Source organism: Bombina bombina, chromosome 8 (genome assembly GCF_027579735.1).
Source record: "Bombina bombina isolate aBomBom1 chromosome 8, aBomBom1.pri, whole genome shotgun sequence".
Classification (NCBI taxonomy): Eukaryota; Metazoa; Chordata; class Amphibia; order Anura; family Bombinatoridae; genus Bombina; species Bombina bombina.
Window position 1 is genome coordinate 82011894 of NC_069506.1, and position 23015 is coordinate 82034908.

At 39.9% G+C, this 23015-nt stretch overlaps 1 protein-coding gene across 3 annotated transcripts in view; it reads left to right on the plus strand.

Annotated features, from left to right (window-relative positions):
- VPS13D (vacuolar protein sorting 13 homolog D) overlaps nt 1-23015 on the plus strand; it is a 1255097-nt gene that overhangs the window by 53796 nt on the left and 1178286 nt on the right. For all 3 annotated transcript variants that reach the window (XM_053690423.1, XM_053690422.1, XM_053690424.1), the window contains exons 15-16: nt 5204-5270; nt 9427-9609. In XM_053690423.1, coding sequence (XP_053546398.1) covers nt 5204-5270; nt 9427-9609 — 250 coding nt within the window. The remainder of the gene's footprint in view (nt 1-5203; nt 5271-9426; nt 9610-23015) is intronic.

Consider the following 23015-nt stretch of genomic DNA (forward strand, 5'->3'; position numbering starts at 1 on the left):
ACATACTATGAGATCAATTGTGGATATTAATTGCAGCACTCATGAGATGTGTATAAATGATATATACACACACACACACACACACACACACTCTCTCTCTCTCTCTCTCTCGTTTGAAAACGTTTAGGCACCCCTGACAATTTCCATGATTTTCATTTATAAATATTTGGGTGTTTGGATCAGCAATTTTATTTTGATCTATCAAATAACTGAAGGACACAGTAATATTTCAGTAGTGAAATAAGGTTTTTTGGATAAAAAGAAAATATGAAATATGCATCAAAACGAAATTAGACAGGTGCATACATTTGGGCACTCGTCATTTTGTTGATTTGAATACCTGTAACTACCTAGCACTGATTAATTGGAACACACAATTGGTTTGGTGAGCCCATTAAAGGGACACTAAACGCATTTTTTTTTCTTTCATGATTCAGATAGAGCATACAGTTTTAAGAAACCTTCTAATTTACTTCTATAAGCAATTTTTCTTTGTTCTATTGCTATCTTTATTTAAAAAGCAGGAATGTGACGCATAGGAGCCGGCACATTTTTGGTTGAGAACCTGGGTTATGCTAGCTTTATGGTGGGTAAATGTAATCCTCCAATAAGCAAGCGCTATCCATGGTGCTGAACCTAAAATGGGCTGACTGCTAAGATTTACATTCCTGCTTTTAAAATAAAGATAGCAAGAGAATGAAGAAAAATTGATAATAGGAGTAAATTAGAAAGTTGCTTAAAATGTCATGCTCTATCTGAATCATGAAAGATAAAATTTGGGTTCAGTGTCCCTTTAAGCCTTGAACTTCATAGACGGGTGCATCCAGTCATGAGAAAAGGTATTTAAGGTGGCCAATTGCAAGTTGTTGTTCTCTTTGACTCTCCTCTGAAGAGTGACAACATGGGGGCCTCAAAACAACTCTCAAATGACCTGAAAACAAATATTGTTGAACATTATGGTTTAGGGGAAGGCTACAAAAAGCTATTGCAGAGATTTAAGCTGTTAGTGTCCACTGTGAGAACATAGTGAGGAAATGGAAGACCACAGGCACAGTTCTTGTTAAGGTCAGAAGTGGCAGGCCAAGTAAAATATTGGAGGGCAAAGGATAGTGAGAATGTTCCAAAACAGCCCACAGACCACCTCCAAAGACCTACAACATCATCTTGCTGCAGATGGTGTCACTGTGCATCGTTCAACAATTCAGTGCACTTTTCACAAGGAGAAGCTGTATGGGAGAGTGATGCGGAAGAAGCCTTTTCTGCACACACACCACAAACAGTCGCTTGAGGTATGCATACGCACATTTGGACAAGCCAGCTTCATTTTGGAAGAAGGTGCTGTGGACTGATGAAACAAAGATTGCGTTATTTGGTCATAACAAGGAGCGTTATGCATGGCGGCAAAAGAACCCAGCGTTCCAAGACAAATACTTGCTATCCACAGTAAAATTTGGTGGATGTTCCATCATGCTGTGGGGCTGTGTGGCCAGTGCCGGTACTGGGAATCTTGTTAAAGTTGAGGGTTGCATGGATTCCACTCAATATCAGCAGATACTTTCGAATAATGTTGAGGAATCAGTCACAAAGTTGAAGTTACGCCGGGGCTGGATATTTCAACAAGACAACGACCCAAAACACTGCTCAAAATCTACTCCGGCATTTATGCAGAGAAACAAGTACAATGTTCTGGAATGGCCATCCCAGTCCCCAGACCTTCATCCAGAATCCAGACACTCATTACAGGCTATAGGAAGCGCCAAGAGGCTGTTATTTCTGCTAAAGGAGGCTCTACTAAATATTGATGCAATATTTCTGTTGGGGTGCCCAAATTTATGCACCGGTCTAATTTTGTTTTGATGCATATTGCACATTTTCTGTTAATCCAATAAACCTCATTTCACTACTGAAATATTACTGTGTCCTTCAGTTATTTGATAGATCAAAATGAAATTGCTGATCCGAACAACCAATTATTTGTAAATGAAAATCATGTAAATTGTTAGGGGTGCCTTGACTTTTGTGTGTGTATATATATATATATATATATATATGTATATGTATATGTGTATATATATATATATATATGTGTGTGTGTCTTAATATGTGTATATACACATATTAACAAATAAATATGTATGTATATATTCATATACATATGTATTTACACTTTGCTGCCCATCGCTGCCTGATTTACCCCCTTTGCTGTGATAGTTATCCTGTTTTTCACGGTGAGAACAAGGCTCCTATTGTAACCTATGGAAGTGTGCTCTTGTAAGTGCATTGCTTCCCAGCTTTGCACAACCAACATGGTTATATTAATATACTTTATAACATCTAAACTGCTAAATCTCTGGTTGTTTTTAAGCCCCTGCAGGCCTCCTTTATTTCAGTCCATTTTATAAGCTTTTTATAGGTAGTCAATGCTAGTTCATGTGTGCTATATAGATAACATTGTGCTCTCTCCTGTGGAGTTAAAAAACGAGTCAGCACTCATGAACTAGAATGCAAGTCTGTAAAAAGAACTGAGATAAGGGGCAGTCTGCAGAGACTTAGATGCAAGGTAATCACAGAGATAAAATGTATTAATATAACTCTGTTTTGTTTATGCAAAACTGGGGAATCGGTAATAAAGGAATTATCTACCTTTTTAAACAATAACAATTTTGGAGTAGACCGTCCCTTTTACATGTATTCATCCATTGCATATTCCCAAGCACACCTATAGTGCTGCCCCCATTGTACATCTTTTCTCCTACATTGGTGTGTCCAGTCCACGGCTTCATCCTTACTTGTTGGATATTCTCTTCCCCTACAGGAAATGGCAAAGAGAGCACACAGCAAAAGCTGTCCATATAGCCCCCCTCTGGCTCCGCCCCCCAGTCATTCTCTTTGCCGCTCTGAACAAGTAGCATCTCCACGGGGCACTCCAGATATGGATCTGATGGCGTCTCGTCAGAACTCCAAGGTTCCTCGCTACGGGTCCAGATCCAGGGATCCCAAGGCGACACTAGTGGATGCATTGGTGGCGCCCTGGTCGTTCAATCTGGCTTATGTATTTCCACCGTTCCCTCTCCTTCCCAGGCTTGTAGCCAGGATCAAACAGGAGAAGGCCTCGGTGATTCTAATAGCTCCTGCATGGCCACGCAGGACTTGGTATGCAGACCTGGTGAATATGTCATCGGCTCCACCATGGAAGCTACCTTTGAGGCAGGATCTTCTAGTACAAGGTCCATTCGAACATCCAAATCTAGTCTCTCTGCAACTGACTGCTTGGAAATTGAACGCTTGATTCTATCTAAGCGTGGGTTTTCAGATTCGGTTATAGATACTCTGGTTCAAGCCAGAAAACCTGTGACTAGGAAAATTTACCATAAGATATGGCAAAAATATATCTGTTGGTGCGAATCCAAGGGATTTTCTTGGAGTAAGATTAAAATTCCTAGGATACTTTCCTTTCTCCAAGAGGGTTTGGAGAAAGGTTTGTCAGCTAGTTCTTTAAAAGGACAGATATCTGTTCTGTCTGTTTTGTTGCACAAACGTCTGGCAGCCGTGCCAGATGTACAGGCGTTTGTACAGGCGTTAGTCAGAATCAAGCCTGTCTACAGACCTATGACTCCTCCATGGAGTCTAAACTTAGTTCTTTCAGTTCTTCAAGGGGTTCCGTTTGAACCCTTACATTCCATAGATATTAAGTTACTATCTTGGAAAGTTCTGTTTTTGGTTGCTATTTCTTCTGCTAGAAGAGTTTCTAAATTGTCTGCTTTGCAGTGTACTTCACCCTATCTGGTATTCCATACAGATAAGGTAGTTTTACGTACCAAGCCTGGTTTTCTTCCAAAAGTGGTTTCCAACAGGAATATTAACCAGGAAATAGTTGTTCCTTCTCTGTGTCCGAATCCAGTTTCGAAGAAGGAACGTTTGTTACACAACCTAGATGTGGTCCGTGCTTTAAAATTCTATTTAGAAGCAACAAAGGATTTCAGACAGACATCATCCTTGTTTGTTGTTTATTCTGGTAAGAGGAGAGGGCAGAAAGCTACTGCTACCTCTCTTTCCTTTTGGCTGAAAAGCATCATCCGATTGGCTTATGAGACTGCCGGACGGCAGCCTCCTGAACAAATTACAGCTCACTCTACTAGAGCTGTGGCTTCCACATGGGTCTTCAAGAACGAGGCTTCTGTTGATCAGATCTGTAAGGCAGCGACTTGGTCTTCTCTGCATACTTTTGCCAAATTTTACAAATTCGATACTTATGCTTCTTCGGAGGCTGTTTTTGGGAGAAAGGTTTTGCAAGCAGTGGTGCCTTCCGTTTAGGTTACCTGACTTGTTCCCTCCCTTCATCCGTGTCCTAAAGCTTTGGTATTGGTTCCCACAAGTAAGGATGAAGCCATGGACCGGACACACCAATGTAGGAGAAAACAGAATTTATGTTTACCTGATAAATTTCTTTCTCCTACGGTGTGTCCGGTCCACAGCCCACCCTGGCTTTTAGTCAGGTTTAAATTTTTTATTCTGTACACTACAGTCACCACGGCACCCTATAGTTTCTCCTTTTTCTCCTAACCTTTGGTCGAATGACTGGGGGGCGGAGCCAGAGGGGGGGCTTTATGGACAGCTTTTGCTGTGTGCTCTCTTTGCCATTTCCTGTAGGGGAAGAGAATATCCCACAAGTAAGGATGAAGCCGTGGACCGGACACACCGTTGGAGAAAGAAATTTATCAGGTAAACATAAATTCTGTTTTTGTGAAATTGCTCTCTTACTTGCTTTTACTACATCCCTGTAGTTTGGTTTGATATATTTTTTGATATTGTTTGAACACTTGTGTAATGAACTATTTTACTTAATGCGTCTACATCAGACATGAAAATGAGATTGACAGAACTGATATTCACCAGAAATGCTTGTGCAGTGTTAAATGCCAACAGTTTATGCTGTCAGCATTTAGCAAGGTCGAGCGAACATGATTCGATGTAGTGAATCATGTCCGCTCGACCTTTGGTAAATCTACCCCAATGGTTCACTTCCCCCTTTTGTTACTGTAAGGTCCCTGCATATATGTCACACTGGTATTCTCTCTCACTCTCACCTTCTCTCTCTCACTCTCCCATATCCTCCATAGCAAACCGTTTTTGTATAATTTTTTTATGTTCAGCATATTTAAAATAATCTTAACATTTGGATGTTGTTCTTTTTTTTCAATAGCAAAAGGAAGTAAGTGGTCTGTCCAGTGTGCATGTAGGATCAACAGAAACGCTGGATCCAGACACATGTAAGTTCCTTTTGAACTTCAACAGTTATTTTTCACCTCCTGAGTTACCTCAGATATCCACATTTAGAAGCTTCACAAAGGAATATACACACGTAACTGTGTATAAACAATAAACTCCAAAACAAAATCACCTTGATGGGTTTTTTACTTAAAAATAATTTTACTAAAAATGAATATACATTCTTTGTCCTTTTGTGCACTGTTTGTATTTCTGCTTTATTTAGTTTTTGTGTTGACTTTTATCAGCAGCCTAAGTTGGTTAAAGGACCAGTCAACACTGTAGATTTGCATAATCAACAAATGCAAGATAACAAGACATTGCAATAGCACTTAGTCTGAACTTCAAATGAGTAGTAGATTTTTTTTTCTGACAATTTTCCACTCCCCCTGTGACAGCCATCAGCCAATCACAAATGCATACACTTACCATGTGACAGCAATCAGCCATTCACAAATGCATGCACACTTATTCTTGCACATGCTCAGTAGGAGCTGGTGACTCAAAAAGTTTAAATATAAAAAGACTGCACATTTTGTTAATGGAAGTAAATTGGAAAGTTGTTTAAAATTGCATGCTCTATCTGAATAATGAAAGTTTAATTTTGTTTGAGTGTCCCTTTAAGTCTGTTTGAAATGTGATAAAGTTATTTGGAAAAAGATCTATGTTAAACGCTGTACAGTATAAATAATGTAGCTAAAATAATGCCTGTTTTTGCCAATTTGATTTTTGTTTAGATTTCTGAGGCTATAGATAGAACAAGAGATACTGCTGTTAGTCGATAGTAAGGTAAACTTTGGAGTAAAGTGAGATTGTTCTGTTTGACTAAAAAGATTGGTGGTTATTCAAAATTGGCTCACTGCAATTTGGGCTAGAATACAAGTGGAGCGCTAAATTAGTTTGCCCGTTTGTGGGAGAGAGATAATTAACCAGCCATTACAAGTGGCTGTTTATTGCTACCGCGAGCTTGTGGTAGCAATTAGCGCTTATAAAATTTACCAGAGATCCGATCTCTGGTTAATTTTATAAATGTGCCACAAAATACTGTCTAGTGTAGTTTATTTAAAAATAAAGATGAAAGCATTATTTTTTTAATAAAATTACTGCACTAGGCAGTATTTTGGGGTTAAAGTTGGTCAGACTGGGGTGTAATGTAAATATATATGTATATGATTATATGCGTATATATTTGTGTGTTAATATGTGAATATACACATATTAACAGTAACACATAAATATATATTAACAATTACTGCCATCACTGCGCTACTTACCTGCTTTGCTGCGCATGGTTCCGATGCCATCTGACGGCATCAGAACAAGGCTTCCATTGGAGCCTATAGAAGCGTGCTCTCGTGAGTGCAATGCTTCCTAGCAATTCGAACGCGAGCTCGAGTTTGCATTGCGATTTACTTGTAATTACAAAGTGGAGCGCTAATATTGCTTGCATGCAAGCAATATTCAGTGCTCCACTTGTAATATGGCCCTAAGTGTTTAATTGGATAGAAAGATCAAAATTGAAATGCACATGAGTACATTTCAATTGTAAATAGAAACATTTTTGCAATATACTTCCATTTGCAAAAATGCTTCTAGTAAAACGTATTACTGTTTTTCAGTGGCATGCGCACATATGTATCAGTGCTATAAACACTATGCCTTCTCATAGAGTCAGCAGTGGCTTGCATGACACAAATTATATCTTCATAGGCACAATACACACCACCGCCAGCTCCCTGAGCTTAAAGGGACACTGAACCCACATTTTTTCTTTCGTGATTCAGATTTTTTTTTCAGACATTTTAAGCAACTTTCTAATTTACTCCTATTATCAAATTTTCTTCATTCTCTTGGTATCTTTATTTGAAATGCAAGAATGTAAGTTTAGATGCCGGCCCATTTTTGGTAAACAACCTGGGTTCTTCTTGCTGTTTGGTGGATAAATTCATCCACCAATAAAAAATTGCTGTCCAGAGTTCTGAACCAAAAAAAAGCTTAGATGCCTTCTTTTTCAAATAAAGATAGCAAGAGAACAAAGAACAATTGATAATAGGAGTAAGTTAGAAAGTTGCTTAAAATCGCATGTTCTATTGGAATCACAAAAGAAAAAAATTGTGTTCAGTGTCCCTTTAAATACTTGTGCACAAGCACACACAGCATATGCGGCTAAAAAAAGGAATGACGTTTACCAGAAGCATTTTTGATAATGGAAGTATATTGCAAAAATGCTTCTATTTGAAATTTAAAAAAGCACACTCTGGCACATTTTAAAAGTTTACCTTTCTATGCCCTTAAATGGAAATTAAAGGACCATTAAACTTGACATTTCAATAATGGATAAAATATTTAATTATTGCAAGGGAAACATTGTTGCAATGAGAAGATAATACAAATAGAGTTTAAATCAATACACTAAAATGCTGCTTAAAGGGCCATGATACCTATATGTTGAAACACTTAAAAGTGATGCAGCATAGCTGTAAAAAGCTAACTAGAAAATATCACTTGAACATCTCTATGTAAAAAAGGAAGATATTTTACCTCAAAATGTCCTAAGTATTGTAAAGGACTTTAAGCAATAAATCAGTATGCCTGTCCCAGGACCTACAACAGAGTAAGCCTCGTGCATATTTCCCTATTCAGTTTAAAGAAGTTTACTATGAAATCTCATGAAAGTTAAGTGAAATCTCATGAGATCACAGTAAAAGAGTTCATTACCTCAGCACTGTTGATGCTGATTGGCTGCAGTTTGTTTCTTCCTTTTTTTTTTTTTTTTTTTTTTTTTTTTTTACCTGCAGCTGAGTATAACTTTTTTTACACAGATCTTACTCTGCTGAGCTGAGGAAATTGTGAGGTAAAATATCTTCCTTTTTTACATAGAGATGCTCAGGTGATATTTTCCTGTCAGCTTTTTACAGTTATACTGCATCAGTTTCAAGTGATTTAGCATATGAGTATTCTGTCCCTTTAACCCAAAACAACTAAACATTATTGCAATGTACATTCATTATTTATTTTGCAGTAAAACACATTTAAAAATTGTTCTTGTTTCACTTTCTCCCACAGAGGCTTGGGTTAATACTTTTAGGCAATTTATGTGAGCTTTTATTTACTTTTCCTACACTCCCTAAGCTTCTGTGGTGTCACATGATTTTTAAAGGTGGGTTAACAGTTTTGCATCTAAATCATTCTTTGCAATAGTAACTAAGCTAAATCAGAGCTAAACCTATATACATAGGGCAGGCTACCCCAGCCTTCACATGTGTAAACAGAGTTTGTGTTCTATCTGAATATTAGTTTGTGATTGTAAGCAGGGGTTCTTTTGTTCTAAAGGAACAGGGGAATAAGTTAAAAGAATAAAAATAAAACAATATACTCATTAAACAAAACAAAGCTGCAGTTTTCTTTGCAAAATTATTCTTATATATGAAGATTTAATCATGTAGTCTACAATTTAATGTCCCTTTTAAACACTAAAGAAATGCTAGATAGAGTGATGCATTCAAAGAAAAGATTAGTCTGAGAATATCATGTAGATGTCTTTTTTTTAAAGTTTTATTAGCTGTTTAAATATTGACAAAATAAGTGTAAAGTTTTTTTAATGTCTGTAAAACAATGGTAGCTGCCATATTGTAACTTAGGTTACCTTCTGCTGTGGCCAATTAGGGACAGGTATAAATAGGTCACTAGAGTGTGCTGTCAATGGCTGTGTGGAATATAACAGTGTTCTGCACTTCCATTTCTAACAGCAACTGAGAAGCTCACAATTTCAGGGGCAAAATAAATAAATAAAGTATATTGCAGACATTTGTGTGTGTGTGTGTATATATATATATATATATATATATATATATATATATATATATATATATATACATACAATTTATCATTTTATATTACCATCTCAGTGTTTAATGTTCCTTTAAGTAAGTGATAACACATAATCACACTATGGCAATTTGTATATATTATTACTATTGTAATTTATCTTGTAAATTCTGTTTCACTTGGTACATAGATGACAAGAACCAAATACTGTTTTGAAATTGCAAGACAACACTTATTCAGGGAAACTGGGTAGTTAAATTGAATATATTTTTAAAATATTCACATTTCTTTATTTTTGCAGTTTGTTGTTAATTGTTTTTCATCTTACAGCTATTGCATCAGAAGCCCCTGTGTTTAAGATGTTATATGAGAGGAATCCAATACAAAGACAAATGGAAGTTCCAGTTGAGAGACGCCTAGAAGTTAGCACAAGACCTTTAAATATAATCTATAACCCACAAGCGATTACTAAAGTAGCAGATTTCTTTTACAAAGGAAAAGTTCATAGCTCAGGTATTGTAAATTCAAAATAAATATTTCTTGCTTTCTTTATAGTCCTGTTTTATATTTATGCTACACTTTCTGTAAAACTTTGATATACAATTCACTTAAAAAAAACATACAATGTTGTATCGTGCAACAAGGCACACAGTGGCAGAAAACTTGTAATTGTCCTTACAACTCTTCATAGGGTGTGTACCACCCAACTTTTTATTTGAAATGGATCATTTTAGAAGCAGATTACATGATAATATACATTTGTGTGTCTGTGTGTATGTATATTTATTTATATATATGTATATGCGTGTGTGTGTATATGTGTATATATATATATATATATATATATATATATATATATGTATATGTGTATGTGTATATAAATATATATATATATATATATATATATATATATATATATATATATATAAATAAAAAATAACTCATTGTGTAGTTCATTAACAAATCTAGACAGGCCCAGAGGCTTGTTTTCCCACAGAAAACCTCTGAATTACATTGTTTCCAATGCAGCAAAGGATTCTGGGTAAGATATGCAAATTAGGTACACAATGACACACCTTTTTACTTCAGTCTGCTTTTCAGCAGGTTCCCTTTACGCCAAAGTATCGCTGTTCACACAGATTATAAACTTAGCTAGGGTTAGGGCAGTGATTCATAACCATCCCAGGACAGACTGTTTCGTGTTTTTTGCCACTCATCAGCTGGGAGAAGGTTAGAATCACTGCTGGGTGAAGTTGATTCCAGGCAGAATACAACAACATTTTAAATTAGGGGGAGATAAAAGGCAAGTTTAAAATCCTCCACTACGCACAAAATATAGAAAAAATAACTCATTGTGTAGTTCATTAACAAATCTAGACAGGCCCAGAGGCTTGTTTTCCCACAGAAAACCTCTGAATTACATTGTTTCCAATGCAGCAAAGGATTCTGGGTAAGATATGCAAATGAAGTACACAATGACACACCTTTTTACTTCAGTCTGCTTTTCAACAGGTTCCCTTTACGCCAAAGTGTGTCGTGTACTTAATTTGCATATCTTACCCAGAATCCTTTGCTGCATTGGAAACAATGTAATTCAGAGGTTTTCTGTGGGAAAACAAGCCTCTGGGCCTGTCTAGATTTGTTAATGAACTACACAATGAGTTATTTTTTCTATATTTTGTGCGTAGTGGAGGATTTTAAACTCGCCTTTTATCTCCCCCTAATTTAAAATGTTGATATATATATATATATATATATATATATATATATCAGCAAAGTCTTGAGTAGAACTGCACACCATATATTGTAAATATCATCTGCCAGGGTGCAATGTCAAAAAAAGTATTTATAATGCAAAAAAGGCAGCACTCACTGGTCTTTCATATATATAAAATTTAACTTTTAATAATACAAAAAGAGGTTTAAAATTCAGGGATAAACATATATATATATATATATATATATATATATATATATATATATGTGTGTGTGTGTATATATACACATACTTAGGGCTCGATTTATCAATGCTGAGGCGGACAGGGGCGCATATACGCCTCAGCTCGCCTGTGGCGGGGCAAATTTACCCACAGGTAGTCACCATTGCACACGAGCGCAATTTTGCGCTCGCGTGCAATCCCGCCCCCTGCCCGTGCACAGCCAATCACGCGCAGGCAGGAGCTGTGAATCTCCTTGGTCGGACTAGACCGTGAAGATTGAATTTCGCCACCTTAGAGGTGATGAAGAGGTTAGGGAAGCAGCGGTCTGATGACTGCTGCTTGTTAAATACGGCTAGCAGGTTCTTGTGAGAACTTGCAGCCGAAGGGCTTTGATAAATCAAGCCCTTACATACACAGTGTTCTCTGTAGAAAATTTGCCAGCTGGGTGACATTTTGAAATAGCAGCATGGGGGCAGTGTAATGCTTTGCAATATTATTATAACATTTTCATTTTTTATAAATGTTTCAGAAGCTATCGAAATCACAGATTAATTACATAATTTGACACAAATTGGTCTAATGATAATTTGTGCAACAAACATTGAAATTAAATAATATTATCTAATTTTAACTTAAGGTTATCTTACATTTTATCCAAGTGGTCCATAAAATCATTAGGGTGGCGTTCCCATTAACCAGGTCCTGGGGAAAACACTTTTTATGTGTAAATAAAAAAAGAAGAAATAAGGCTATGTATAGTGTGAAACTGCAAATATCACAGTTAAAATGGAAATTCATATGAATGAATATACAAGCCACATAAGGTACCCTCCCTGTTTATCAGCTTACAACAGGCCTCTTTATCAGGCTTACTAAACCCATGGAACATCTCAGTTCAATTATCTAACTTTCCAATCACAAATCAACATTTTATAGTAGACACAGTCCCATCTAAACATGTACACAGCACAGTCCTTATGAACATTACAGCCCTTATGCAAAATAAGAATCATATTACAAAATGTAAAAAATTCACCATAATGCACAGATCAAGACTAAATAAAATGTACTCCTGCTATTAACATCCATTGTAGTGAATAACAGATATTGTGGCAACAGTTTTAATTACATTAAAACATAGTCATTGCTGAAATTGTAGATGAGTTACATTGGGTATTAGAAGATTGTATTTATTTTTACAACATATGGGCTTTGGAGAGAAAATAGTAATGGAAGCGATTTTTGCATTATATTTAACCCTAGTAAATAGTGAGCCCTTTCAGAAACTCTGGACATATCTAATGGCACTAGGCAGCCATGTCCCCTCTCCCCCTTATTATTTGCTTGCATAATTGAGACAGCAATTGTGATAAGTAATAATCCAAATATTTTTGGTATACAAATCAAAGATCAAATTTACAAAATCCCCCTTTTTGCAGACAACATCCTGATATGTCAATACCTACCCTTCTTCATGAGTTCCAAACGTTTTACGAGATAACAAATGTTTTGATTAATTATTCTAAATCAGAGGTCTTAAATATATCTATCCCATCTCATAAAATAGCGTCTATTAAATGTATTTGTCCTTTTAAATAGTGTTAATCTTCTTTACAATATTTGGGAGTTCAATTGACTAACACCTTAGAGGAAACATATTTCTTTATGGGAGTCAAAGAGGGTGTTGTGGTTGGTTAGAATTAATTTCTCCAACATAGGTGTGTCCGGTCCACGGCGTCATCCTTACTTGTGGGATATTCTCTTCCCCAACAGGAAATGGCAAAGAGCCCAGCAAAGCTGGTCACATGATCCCTCCTAGGCTCCGCCTACCCCAGTCATTCTCTTTGCCGTTGTACAGGCAACATCTCCACGGAGATGGCTTAGAGTTTTTTAGTGTTTAACTGTAGTTTTTATTATTCAATCAAGAACTCCATCCGGAAATCTTTGCCCAAGTCACTTAACCGTGGGGCATTCCAGACATGGATCTGATGGCCTCTCGTCAGAACTTCAGAGTTCCTTACTACGGGTACAGATCCAGGGATCCCAAGGCGGCTCTAGTGGATGCACTAGTAGCACCTTGGACCTTCAAACTAGCTTATGTGTTCCCGCCGTTTCCTCTCATCCCCAGGCTGGTAGCCAGGATCAATCAGGAGAGGGCGTCGGTGATTTTGATAGCTCCTGCGTGGCCACGCAGGACTTGGTATGCAGATCTGGTGAATATGTCATCGGCTCCACCATGGAAGCTACCTTTGAGACGAGACCTTCTTGTTCTAGGTCCGTTCGACCCACTCCAGCTGACTGCTTGGAGATTGAACGCTTGATCTTATCAAAGCGAGGGTTCTCAGATTCTGTTATTAATACTCTTGTTCAGGCCTGAAAGCCTGTAACCAGAAAAATTACCACATAATTTGGTATATCTGTTGGTGTGAATCTGCAGGATTCCCTTGGGACAAGGTTAAGATTCCTAAGAGTCTATCCTTCCTTCGAGAAGGATTGGAAAAAGGATTATCTGCAAGTTCCTTGATGGGACAGATTTCTGCCTTGTCTGTGTTACTTCACAAAAAGCTGGCAGCTGTGCCAGATGTTCTAGCCTTTGTTCAGGCTCTGGTTAGAATCAAGCCTGTTTACAAAATTTTGACTCCTCCTTGGAGTCTCAACCTAGTTCTTTCAGTTCTTCAGGGGGTTCCGTTTGAACCCTTACATTCCGTTGATATTAAGTTATTATCTTGGAAAGTTTTTTTTTTTTTTTGCAATTTCTTCTGCTAGAAGAGTTTCAGAATTATCTGCTCTGCAGTGTTCTTCTCCTTATCTGGTGTTCCATGCAGATAAGGTGGTTTTGCGTACTAAACCTGGTTTTCTTCCAAAAGTTGTTTCTAACAAAAACATTAACCAGGAGATAGTTGTGCCTTCTTTGTGTCCTAATCCAGTTTCAAAGAAGGAACGTTTGTTGCACAACTTGGATGTAGTTCGTGCTTTCAAATTTTACTTAGCAGCTACTAAGGATTTCAGACAAACTTCGTCTTTGTTTGTTGTTTATTCTGGTAAACGGAGAGGTCAAAAAAGCAACTTCTACCTCTCTCTCCTTCTGGATTAAAAGCATTATCCGATTGGCTTATGAGACTGCCGGACGGCAGCCTCCTGAAAGAATCACAGCTCACTCCACTAGGGCTGTGGCTTCCACATGGGCCTTCAAGAACGAGGCTTCTGTTGATCAGATATGTAAGGCAGCGACTTGGTCTTCACTGCACACTTTTTCTAAATTTTACAAATTTGATACTTTTGCTTCTTCTGAGGCTATTTTTGGGAGAAAGGTTTTGCAAGCCGTGGTGCCTTCCATTTAGGTGACCTGATTTGCTCCCTCCCTTCATCCGTGTCCTAAAGCTTTGGTATTGGTTCCCACAAGTAAGGATGACGCCGTGGACCGGACACACCTATGTTGGAGAAAACAGAATTTATGTTTACCTGATAAATTACTTTCTCCAACGGTGTGTCCGGTCCACGGCCCGCCCTGGTTTTTTTAATCAGGTCTGATAATTTATTTTCTTTAACTACAGTCACCACGGTAACATATGGTTTCTCCTATGCAAATATTCCTCCTTAACGTCGGTCGAATGACTGGGGTAGGCGGAGCCTAGGAGGGATCATGTGACCAGCTTTGCTGGGCTCTTTGCCATTTCCTGTTGGGGAAGAGAATATCCCACAAGTAAGGATGACGCCGTGGACCGGACACACCGTTGGAGAAAGTAATTTATCAGGTAAACATAAATTCTGTTTTTGTTAAAATTAACCCCCCGCTTATATATTGTTTAGACACTCCCCATTCCAATCCCTTTACCTTGCCTATCATCTCTTCAAAAAGCTTTTAATTATTACACATGGCAGAAAAAGCACCCTAGTATTAATATAGCAGTTGTCATCCGGAAGTTTTGTTGGGTTGGGAATGCCCAATCTCCTATATTATAGATATGCTATTTTTTACAGTGAATAATTGATTGGTGCATCTACTTTTAAACATAACAGATAGGTAGCTTTGGAACATGCCATTTTGGATATACTTCACTTGAGTAGGATATGCTGGATCCCCATTAAATCAGGCACCCCTCCCTACAACATAATTATATCAGAAACTAAAGTATCTGAACCCCTTAAAGGGATACTAAACCCAAATTTTATCTTTCATGATTCAGATAGACCATGCAATTTTTTTTTTTTTTTTTTTTTTAATAATGACAATGTAATATAAAAAAAAAACTTAATCTGAAAACATTTTAGGTACAATAATAAAAAAGAGACAGTGTAATGAAATTTTTTTTATCACTTAAATTTGATTATACATTTTTCTCCAACATAGGTGTGTCCGGTCCACGGCGTCATCCTTACTTGTGGGATATTCTCTTCCCCAACAGGAAATGGCAAAGAGCCCAGCAAAGCTGGTCACATGATCCCTCCTAGGCTCCGCCTACCCCAGTCATTCTCTTTGCCGTTGTACAGGCAACATCTCCACGGAGATGGCTTAGAGTTTTTTAGTGTTTAACTGTAGTTTTTATTATTCAATCAAGAGTTTGTTATTTTGAAATAGTGCTGGTATGTACTATTTACTCAGAAACAGAAAAGAGATGAAGATTTCTGTTTGTATGAGGAAAATGATTTTAGCAACCGTAACTAAAATCCATGGCTGTTCCACACAGGACTGTTGAGAGCAATTAACTTCAGTTGGGGGAACAGTGTGCAGTCTCTTGCTGCTTGAGGTATGACACATTCTAACAAGACGATGTAATGCTGGAAGCTGTCATTTTCCCTATGGGATCCGGTAAGCCATGTTTATTACGATCGTAAATAAGGGCTTCACAAGGGCTTATTAAGACTGTAGACTGTTTCTGGGCTAAATCGATTCATTATTAACACATATTTAGCCTTGAGGAATCATTTTATCTGGGTATTTTTGATATAATAATATCGGCAGGCACTGTATTAGACACCTTATTCCTTAGGGGCTTTCCCAAAGCTTAAGCAGAGCCTCATTTTCGCGCCGGTGTGGCGCACTTGTTTTTGAGAGGCATGGCATGCAGTCGCATGTGAGAGGAGCTCTGATACTTAGAAAAGACTTTCTGAAGGCGTCATTTGGTATCGTATTCCCCTTTGGGCTTGGTTGGGTCTCAGCAAAGCAGATACCAGGGACTGTAAAGGGGTTAAAGTTTAAAACGGCTCCGGTTCCGTTATTTTAAGGGTTAAAGCTTCCAAATTTGGTGTGCAATACTTTTAAGGCTTTAAGACACTGTGGTGAAAATTTGGTGAATTTTGAACAATTCCTTCATGTTTTTTCGCAATTGCAGTAATAAAGTGTGTTCAGTTTAAAATTTAAAGTGACAGTAACGGTTTTATTTTAAAACGTTTTTGTACTTTGTTATCAAGTTTATGCCTGTTTAATATGTCTGAACTACCAGATAGACTGTGTTCTGAATGTGGGGAAGCCAGAATTCCTATTCATTTAAATAAATGTGATTTATGTGATAATGACAATGATGCCCAAGATGATTCCTCAAGTGAGGGGAGTAAGCATGGTACTGCATCATTCCCTCCTTCGTCTACACGAGTCTTGCCCACTCAGGAGGCCCCTAGTACATCTAGCGCGCCAATACTCCTTACTATGCAACAATTAACGGCTGTAATGGATAATTCTGTCAAAAACATTTTAGCCAAAATGAACCCTTGTCAGCGTAAGCGTGGCTGCTCTGTTTTAGATACTGAAGAGCATGACGACGCTGATATTAATATCTCTGAAGGGCCCCTAACCCAGTCTGATGGGGCCAGGGAGGTTTTGTCTGAGGGAGAAATTACTGATTCAGGGAACATTTCTCAACAGGCTGAACCTGATGTGATTGCATTTAAATTTAAGTTGGAACATCTCCGCATTCTGCTTAAGGAGGTATTATCCACTCTGGATGATTGTGAAAAGTTGGTCATCCCAGAGAAACTATGTAAAATGGACCCCCCATATTTAAAAAATTGTTTCCTATGGTCGACCCCAGAAAGGACTTATGGCAGACAGTCCCCAAGGTCGAGGGAGCGGTTTCCACTTTAAACAAACGCACCACTATACCCATAGAGGATAGTTGTGCTTTCAAAGATCCTATGGATAAAAAATTAGAAGGTTTGCTTAAAAAGATGTTTGTTCAGCAGGGTTACCTTCTACAACCAATTTCATGCATTGTCCCTGTCGCTACAGCCGCATGTTTCTGGTTCGATGAGCTGATAAAGACGCTCGATAGTGATTCTCCTCCTTATGAGGAGATTATGGACAGAATTAATGCTCTCAAATTGGCTAATTCTTTCACCCTAGACGCCACTTTGCAATTGGCTAGGTTAGCGGCTAAGAATTCTGGGTTTGCTATTGTGGCGCGCAGAGCGCTTTGGTTGAAATCTTGGTCGGCTGATGCGTCTTCCAAGAACAAGCTACTTAACATTCCTTTCAAGGGGAAAACGCTGTTTGGCCCTGACTTGAAAGAGATTATCTCTGATATCACTGGGGGTAAGGGCCACGCCCTTCCTCAGGATCGGCCTTTCAAGGCAAAAAATAGACCTAATTTTCGTCCCTTTCGTAAAAACGGACCAGCCCAAAGTGCTACGTCCTCTAAGCAAGAGGGTAATACTTCTCAAGCCAAGCCAGCTTGGAGACCAATGCAAGGCTGGAACAAGGGAAAGCAGGCCAAGAAACCTGCCACTGCTACCAAGACAGCATGAAATGTTGGCCCCCGATCCGGGACCGGATCTGGTGGGGGGCAGACTCTCTCTCTTCGCTCAGGCTTGGGCAAGAGATGTTCTGGATCCTTGGGCGCTAGAAATAGTCTCCCAAGGTTATCTTCTGGAATTCAAGGGACTTCCCCCAAGGGGGAGGTTCCACAGGTCTCAGTTGTCTTCAGACCACATAAAAAGACAGGCGTTCTTACATTGTGTAGAAGACCTGTTAAAAATGGGAGTGATTCATCCAGTTCCATTAAGAGAACAAGGGATGGGGTTCTACTCCAATCTGTTCATAGTTCCCAAAAAAGAGGGAACGTTCAGACCAATCTTAGATCTCAAGATCTTAAACAAGTTTCTCAAGGTTCCATCGTTCAAGATGGAAACCATTCGAACTATTCTTCCTTCCATCCAGGAAGGTCAATTCATGACCACGGTGGATTTAAAGGATGCGTATCTACATATTCCTATCCACAAGGAACATCATCGGTTCCTAAGGTTCGCATTCCTGGACAAACATTACCAGTTCGTGGCGCTTCCTTTCGGATTAGCCACTGCTCCAAGGATTTTCACAAAGGTACTAGGGTCCCTTCTAGCTGTGCTACGACCAAGGGGCGTTGCGGTAGTACCTTACTTGGACGACATTCTGATTCAAGCGTCGTCCTTTCCTCAAGCAAAGGCTCACACGGACATCGTCCTGGCCTTTCTCAGATCTCACGGATGGAAAGTGAACGAGGAAAAGAGTTCTCTATCCCCGTCAACAAGGGTTCCCTTCTTGGGAACAATTATAGACTCCTTAGAAATGAGGATTTTTCTGACAGAGGTCAGAAAAACAAAACTTCTAGACTCTTGTCGGATACTTCATTCCGTTCCTCTTCCTTCCATAGCTCAGTGCATGGAAGTGATCGGGTTGATGGTAGCGGCAATGGACATAGTTCCTTTTGCGCGCATTCATCTAAGACCATTACAACTGTGCATGCTCAGTCAGTGGAATGGGGACTATACAGACTTGTCTCCGAAGATACAAGTAAATCAGAGGACCAGAGACTCACTCCGTTGGTGGCTGTCCCTGGACAACCTGTCACAAGGGATGACATTCCGCAGACCAGAGTGGGTCATTGTCACGACCGACGCCAGTCTGATGGGCTGGGGCGCGGTCTGGGGATCCCTGAAAGCTCAGGGTCTTTGGTCTCGGGAAGAATCTCTTCTACCGATAAATATTCTGGAACTGAGAGCGATATTCAATGCTCTCAAGGCCTGGCCTCAGCTAGCGAGGACCAAGTTCATACGGTTTCAATCAGACAACATGACAACTGTTGCGTACATCAACCATCAGGGGGGAACAAGGAGTTCCCTAGCGATGGAAGAAGTGACCAAAATCATTCTATGGGCGGAGTCTCACTCCTGCCACCTGTCTGCTATCCACATCCCAGGAGTGGAAAATTGGGAAGCGGATTTTCTGAGTCGTCAGACATTGCATCCGGGGGAGTGGGAACTCCATCCGGAAATCTTTGCCCAAGTCACTCACCTGTGGGGCATTCCAGACATGGATCTGATGGCCTCTCGTCAGAACTTCAAAGTTCCTTGCTACGGGGCCAGATCCAGGGATCCCAAGGCGGCTCTAGTGGATGCACTAGTAGCACCTTGGACCTTCAAACTAGCTTATGTGTTCCCGCCATTTCCTCTCATCCCCAGGCTGGTAGCCAGGATCAATCAGGAGAGGGCGTCGGTGATCTTGATAGCTCCTGCGTGGCCACGCAGGACTTGGTATGCAGATCTGGTGAATATGTCATCGGCTCCACCTTGGAAGCTACCTTTGAGACGAGACCTTCTTGTTCAGGGTCCGTTCGAACATCCGAATCTGGTTTCACTCCAGCTGACTGCTTGGAGATTGAACGCTTGATTTTATCGAAGCGAGGATTCTCAGATTCTGTTATCGATACTCTTGTTCAGGCCAGAAAGCCTGTAACTAGAAAGATTTACCACAAAATTTGGAAAAAATATATCTGTTGGTGTGAATCTAAAGGATTCCCTTGGGACAAGGTTAAGATTCCTAGGATTCTATCCTTCCTTCAAGAAGGATTGGAAAAAGGATTATCTGCAAGTTCCCTGAAGGGACAGATTTCTGCCTTGTCGGTGTTACTTCACAAAAAGCTGGCAGCTGTGCCAGATGTTCAAGCCTTTGTTCAGGCTCTGGTTAGAATCAAGCCTGTTTACAAACCTTTGACTCCTCCTTGGAGTCTCAATTTAGTTCTTTCAGTTCTTCAGGGGGTTCCGTTTGAACCCTTACATTCCGTTGATATTAAGTTATTATCTTGGAAAGTTTTGTTTTTAGTTGCAATTTCTTCTGCTAGAAGAGTCTCAGAATTATCTGCTCTGCAGTGTTCTCCTCCTTATCTGGTGTTCCATGCAGATAAGGTGGTTTTACGTACTAAACCTGGTTTTCTTCCAAAAGTTGTTTCTAACAAAAACATTAACCAGGAGATTATCGTACCTTCTCTGTGTCCGAAACCAGTTTCAAAGAAGGAACGTTTGTTGCACAATTTGGATGTTGTTCGCGCTCTAAAATTCTATTTAGATGCTACAAAGGATTTTAGACAAACATCTTCCTTGTTTGTTGTTTATTCAGGTAAAAGGAGAGGTCAAAAAGCAACTTCTACCTCTCTCTCTTTTTGGATTAAAAGCATCATCAGATTGGCTTACGAGACTGCCGGACGGCAGCCTCCCGAAAGAATCACAGCTCATTCCACTAGGGCTGTGGCTTCCACATGGGCCTTCAAGAACGAGGCTTCTGTTGATCAGATATGTAGGGCAGCGACTTGGTCTTCACTGCACACTTTTACCAAATTTTACAAGTTTGATACTTTTGCTTCTTCTGAGGCTATTTTTGGGAGAAAGGTTTTGCAAGCCGTGGTGCCTTCCATTTAGGTGACCTGATTTGCTCCCTCCCTTCATCCGTGTCCTAAAGCTTTGGTATTGGTTCCCACAAGTAAGGATGACGCCGTGGACCGGACACACCTATGTTGGAGAAAACAGAATTTATGTTTACCTGATAAATTTCTTTCTCCAACGGTGTGTCCGGTCCACGGCCCGCCCTGGTTTTTTAATCAGGTCTGATAATTTATTTTCTTTATCTACAGTCACCACGGTACCATATGGTTTCTCCTATGCAAATATTCCTCCTTAACGTCGGTCGAATGACTGGGGTAGGCGGAGCCTAGGAGGGATCATGTGACCAGCTTTGCTGGGCTCTTTGCCATTTCCTGTTGGGGAAGAGAATATCCCACAAGTAAGGATGACGCCGTGGACCGGACACACCGTTGGAGAAAGAAATTTATCAGGTAAACATAAATTCTGTTTTTTTTTTTATTTTTTTTTTTTAAAAATATTTTTATTGAGGCAATAATAAGACAGAGTACAAACATAAAAGATAGGGCAATATCTCAAACACAATTACATGACAGTATTCCATCATTCGGACATAAGTGCAATAGACAGTAAAAGGAGCATTGTATTGACCCTAATAGAGCCCCATTTTATATATTTTAATAACAGGAGAAACATGTGTCAACAAGATATAATAGGTCCACTTATGGGACCTGGAACTTAATACTTGTCTGAAGACGTAACTCGTAAGGAAAAAAAATTCTCAGAATGGAACATATACAGCAAAGATCGAATGCTAGGTTATGCTGATCGTAAGAATACGAGATTTGTAGAATATTAGATAGGATACGGGAATCAGCTGAAAGGGTATGTGATGTGAAGTATGGGGGGGATATCCTGGAGAACTTTTGCCAGGGTTGGGTCAGGGAGGTGGGCGGGGTAGGCAGGAATGGGAAGGGAGGAGGGGAGAGAATAAAAAAAAAAAAAAAAAAAAAGGGGAATAGACATATAGATATATGTACATATATTAAGGGTTAGGAGCCGCAGGGGTATTCAGGTCGCCAGATCCTTGATAGAGACCAGGGCCTACACAACTATCTAGCTATTCAAAGAGGCTGAAGGTTCGCTAGATCTCTTATATTCATCCCATGCCGACCAAATAGAACAATAGTGATCATATCGGCCCTCAACTCTTAGAGCATATTCTTCCATGTTTTGGATAAATTCCAGTGAATCAAGAACTGGGGTAAGCGAAGCAGGGGCCTGTTTCAGCCACTGTCTGGCTATAACCAGTTTTGCCGACAGAAGGACAATAACCCCCAGGAGACGAGATGATTTTGGAAGATCCTGCAGACCAAAATGAAATAATGCCATACTCCCTGAGAGGTCGTCAATGAGGCCTAGACCTCGGAGCAAACCAGCCACCTGGTTCCAGAAGTGTCTGAGCTTGGGGCATTCCCACCAAATGTGGAGGTGAGTGCCTCGGAGGGCGCAGCCTCTCCAACAGTCTGCCGACCTGGATGGGTAAACTCTATGTAGCCTGGTGGGCACCCAGTGCCAGCGAAGCAAAATTTTGAGGTACAGTTCAAACATGTTGGAGCAACGCACTGACGCCCCGACATCCTGAAGAACGCTCTGCCATTTACTCTCCGAAGCCTCCACTCCTAGGTCTCTCCCCCAGTCCTCTGAGGAGCGAGTTTTTGTGAAGCAAGGAGAGTCCAAGAGAGTCCTGTAGTGAAATGACAGAGAGCCTCGTAGAGGCCTACCAGCCAACCATCTCCTCTCCCACCTAGTAAGAGCTCTCAAGTTATCTTTCTGAAATCCCCAGGATAAGAGAAGTGAAGCCAGGCGGAGGTACTCGAATTGCAGCTCCCTAGGAAAGCTGTCCATCGGGTAATTTTGGGGTGGGATAGCTAGGGCGCCCTCTCTGTACAAATCCGAGAGTGATCTGAGCCCCAAGGTCTCCCACCTCCCGGGGTGTGAGTCCGGAAGGCAATGTAGCAGGGCTCTGATAGAGTGTATGGGGAAGGGATGTGGGGCAACCGGGTCCAGGGGACGGAGCCCTCTCCATAGCTTCAGACAGGTCTTGACTATGCGGCAGTGTATTCCGTTCAGTACCTCTGCATGATCAGGGATCCATATGAGGTTGGCTATGTCCACTCCCGCGGGCAGCGAGCCCTGTTCAATTTGGAGCCACCTTGCGTAACAGTCCCTCACTCCCCAGGCCGTGATATGCGTGAGCATGGCAGCTTTATAATAAAGCGTAATATTCGGCATCGACATGCCTCCACACCTTTTCGGTTTTTGTAATTGGGTTAGGGGAAGCCGAACATGTTGCCCCTTCCATACGTATTT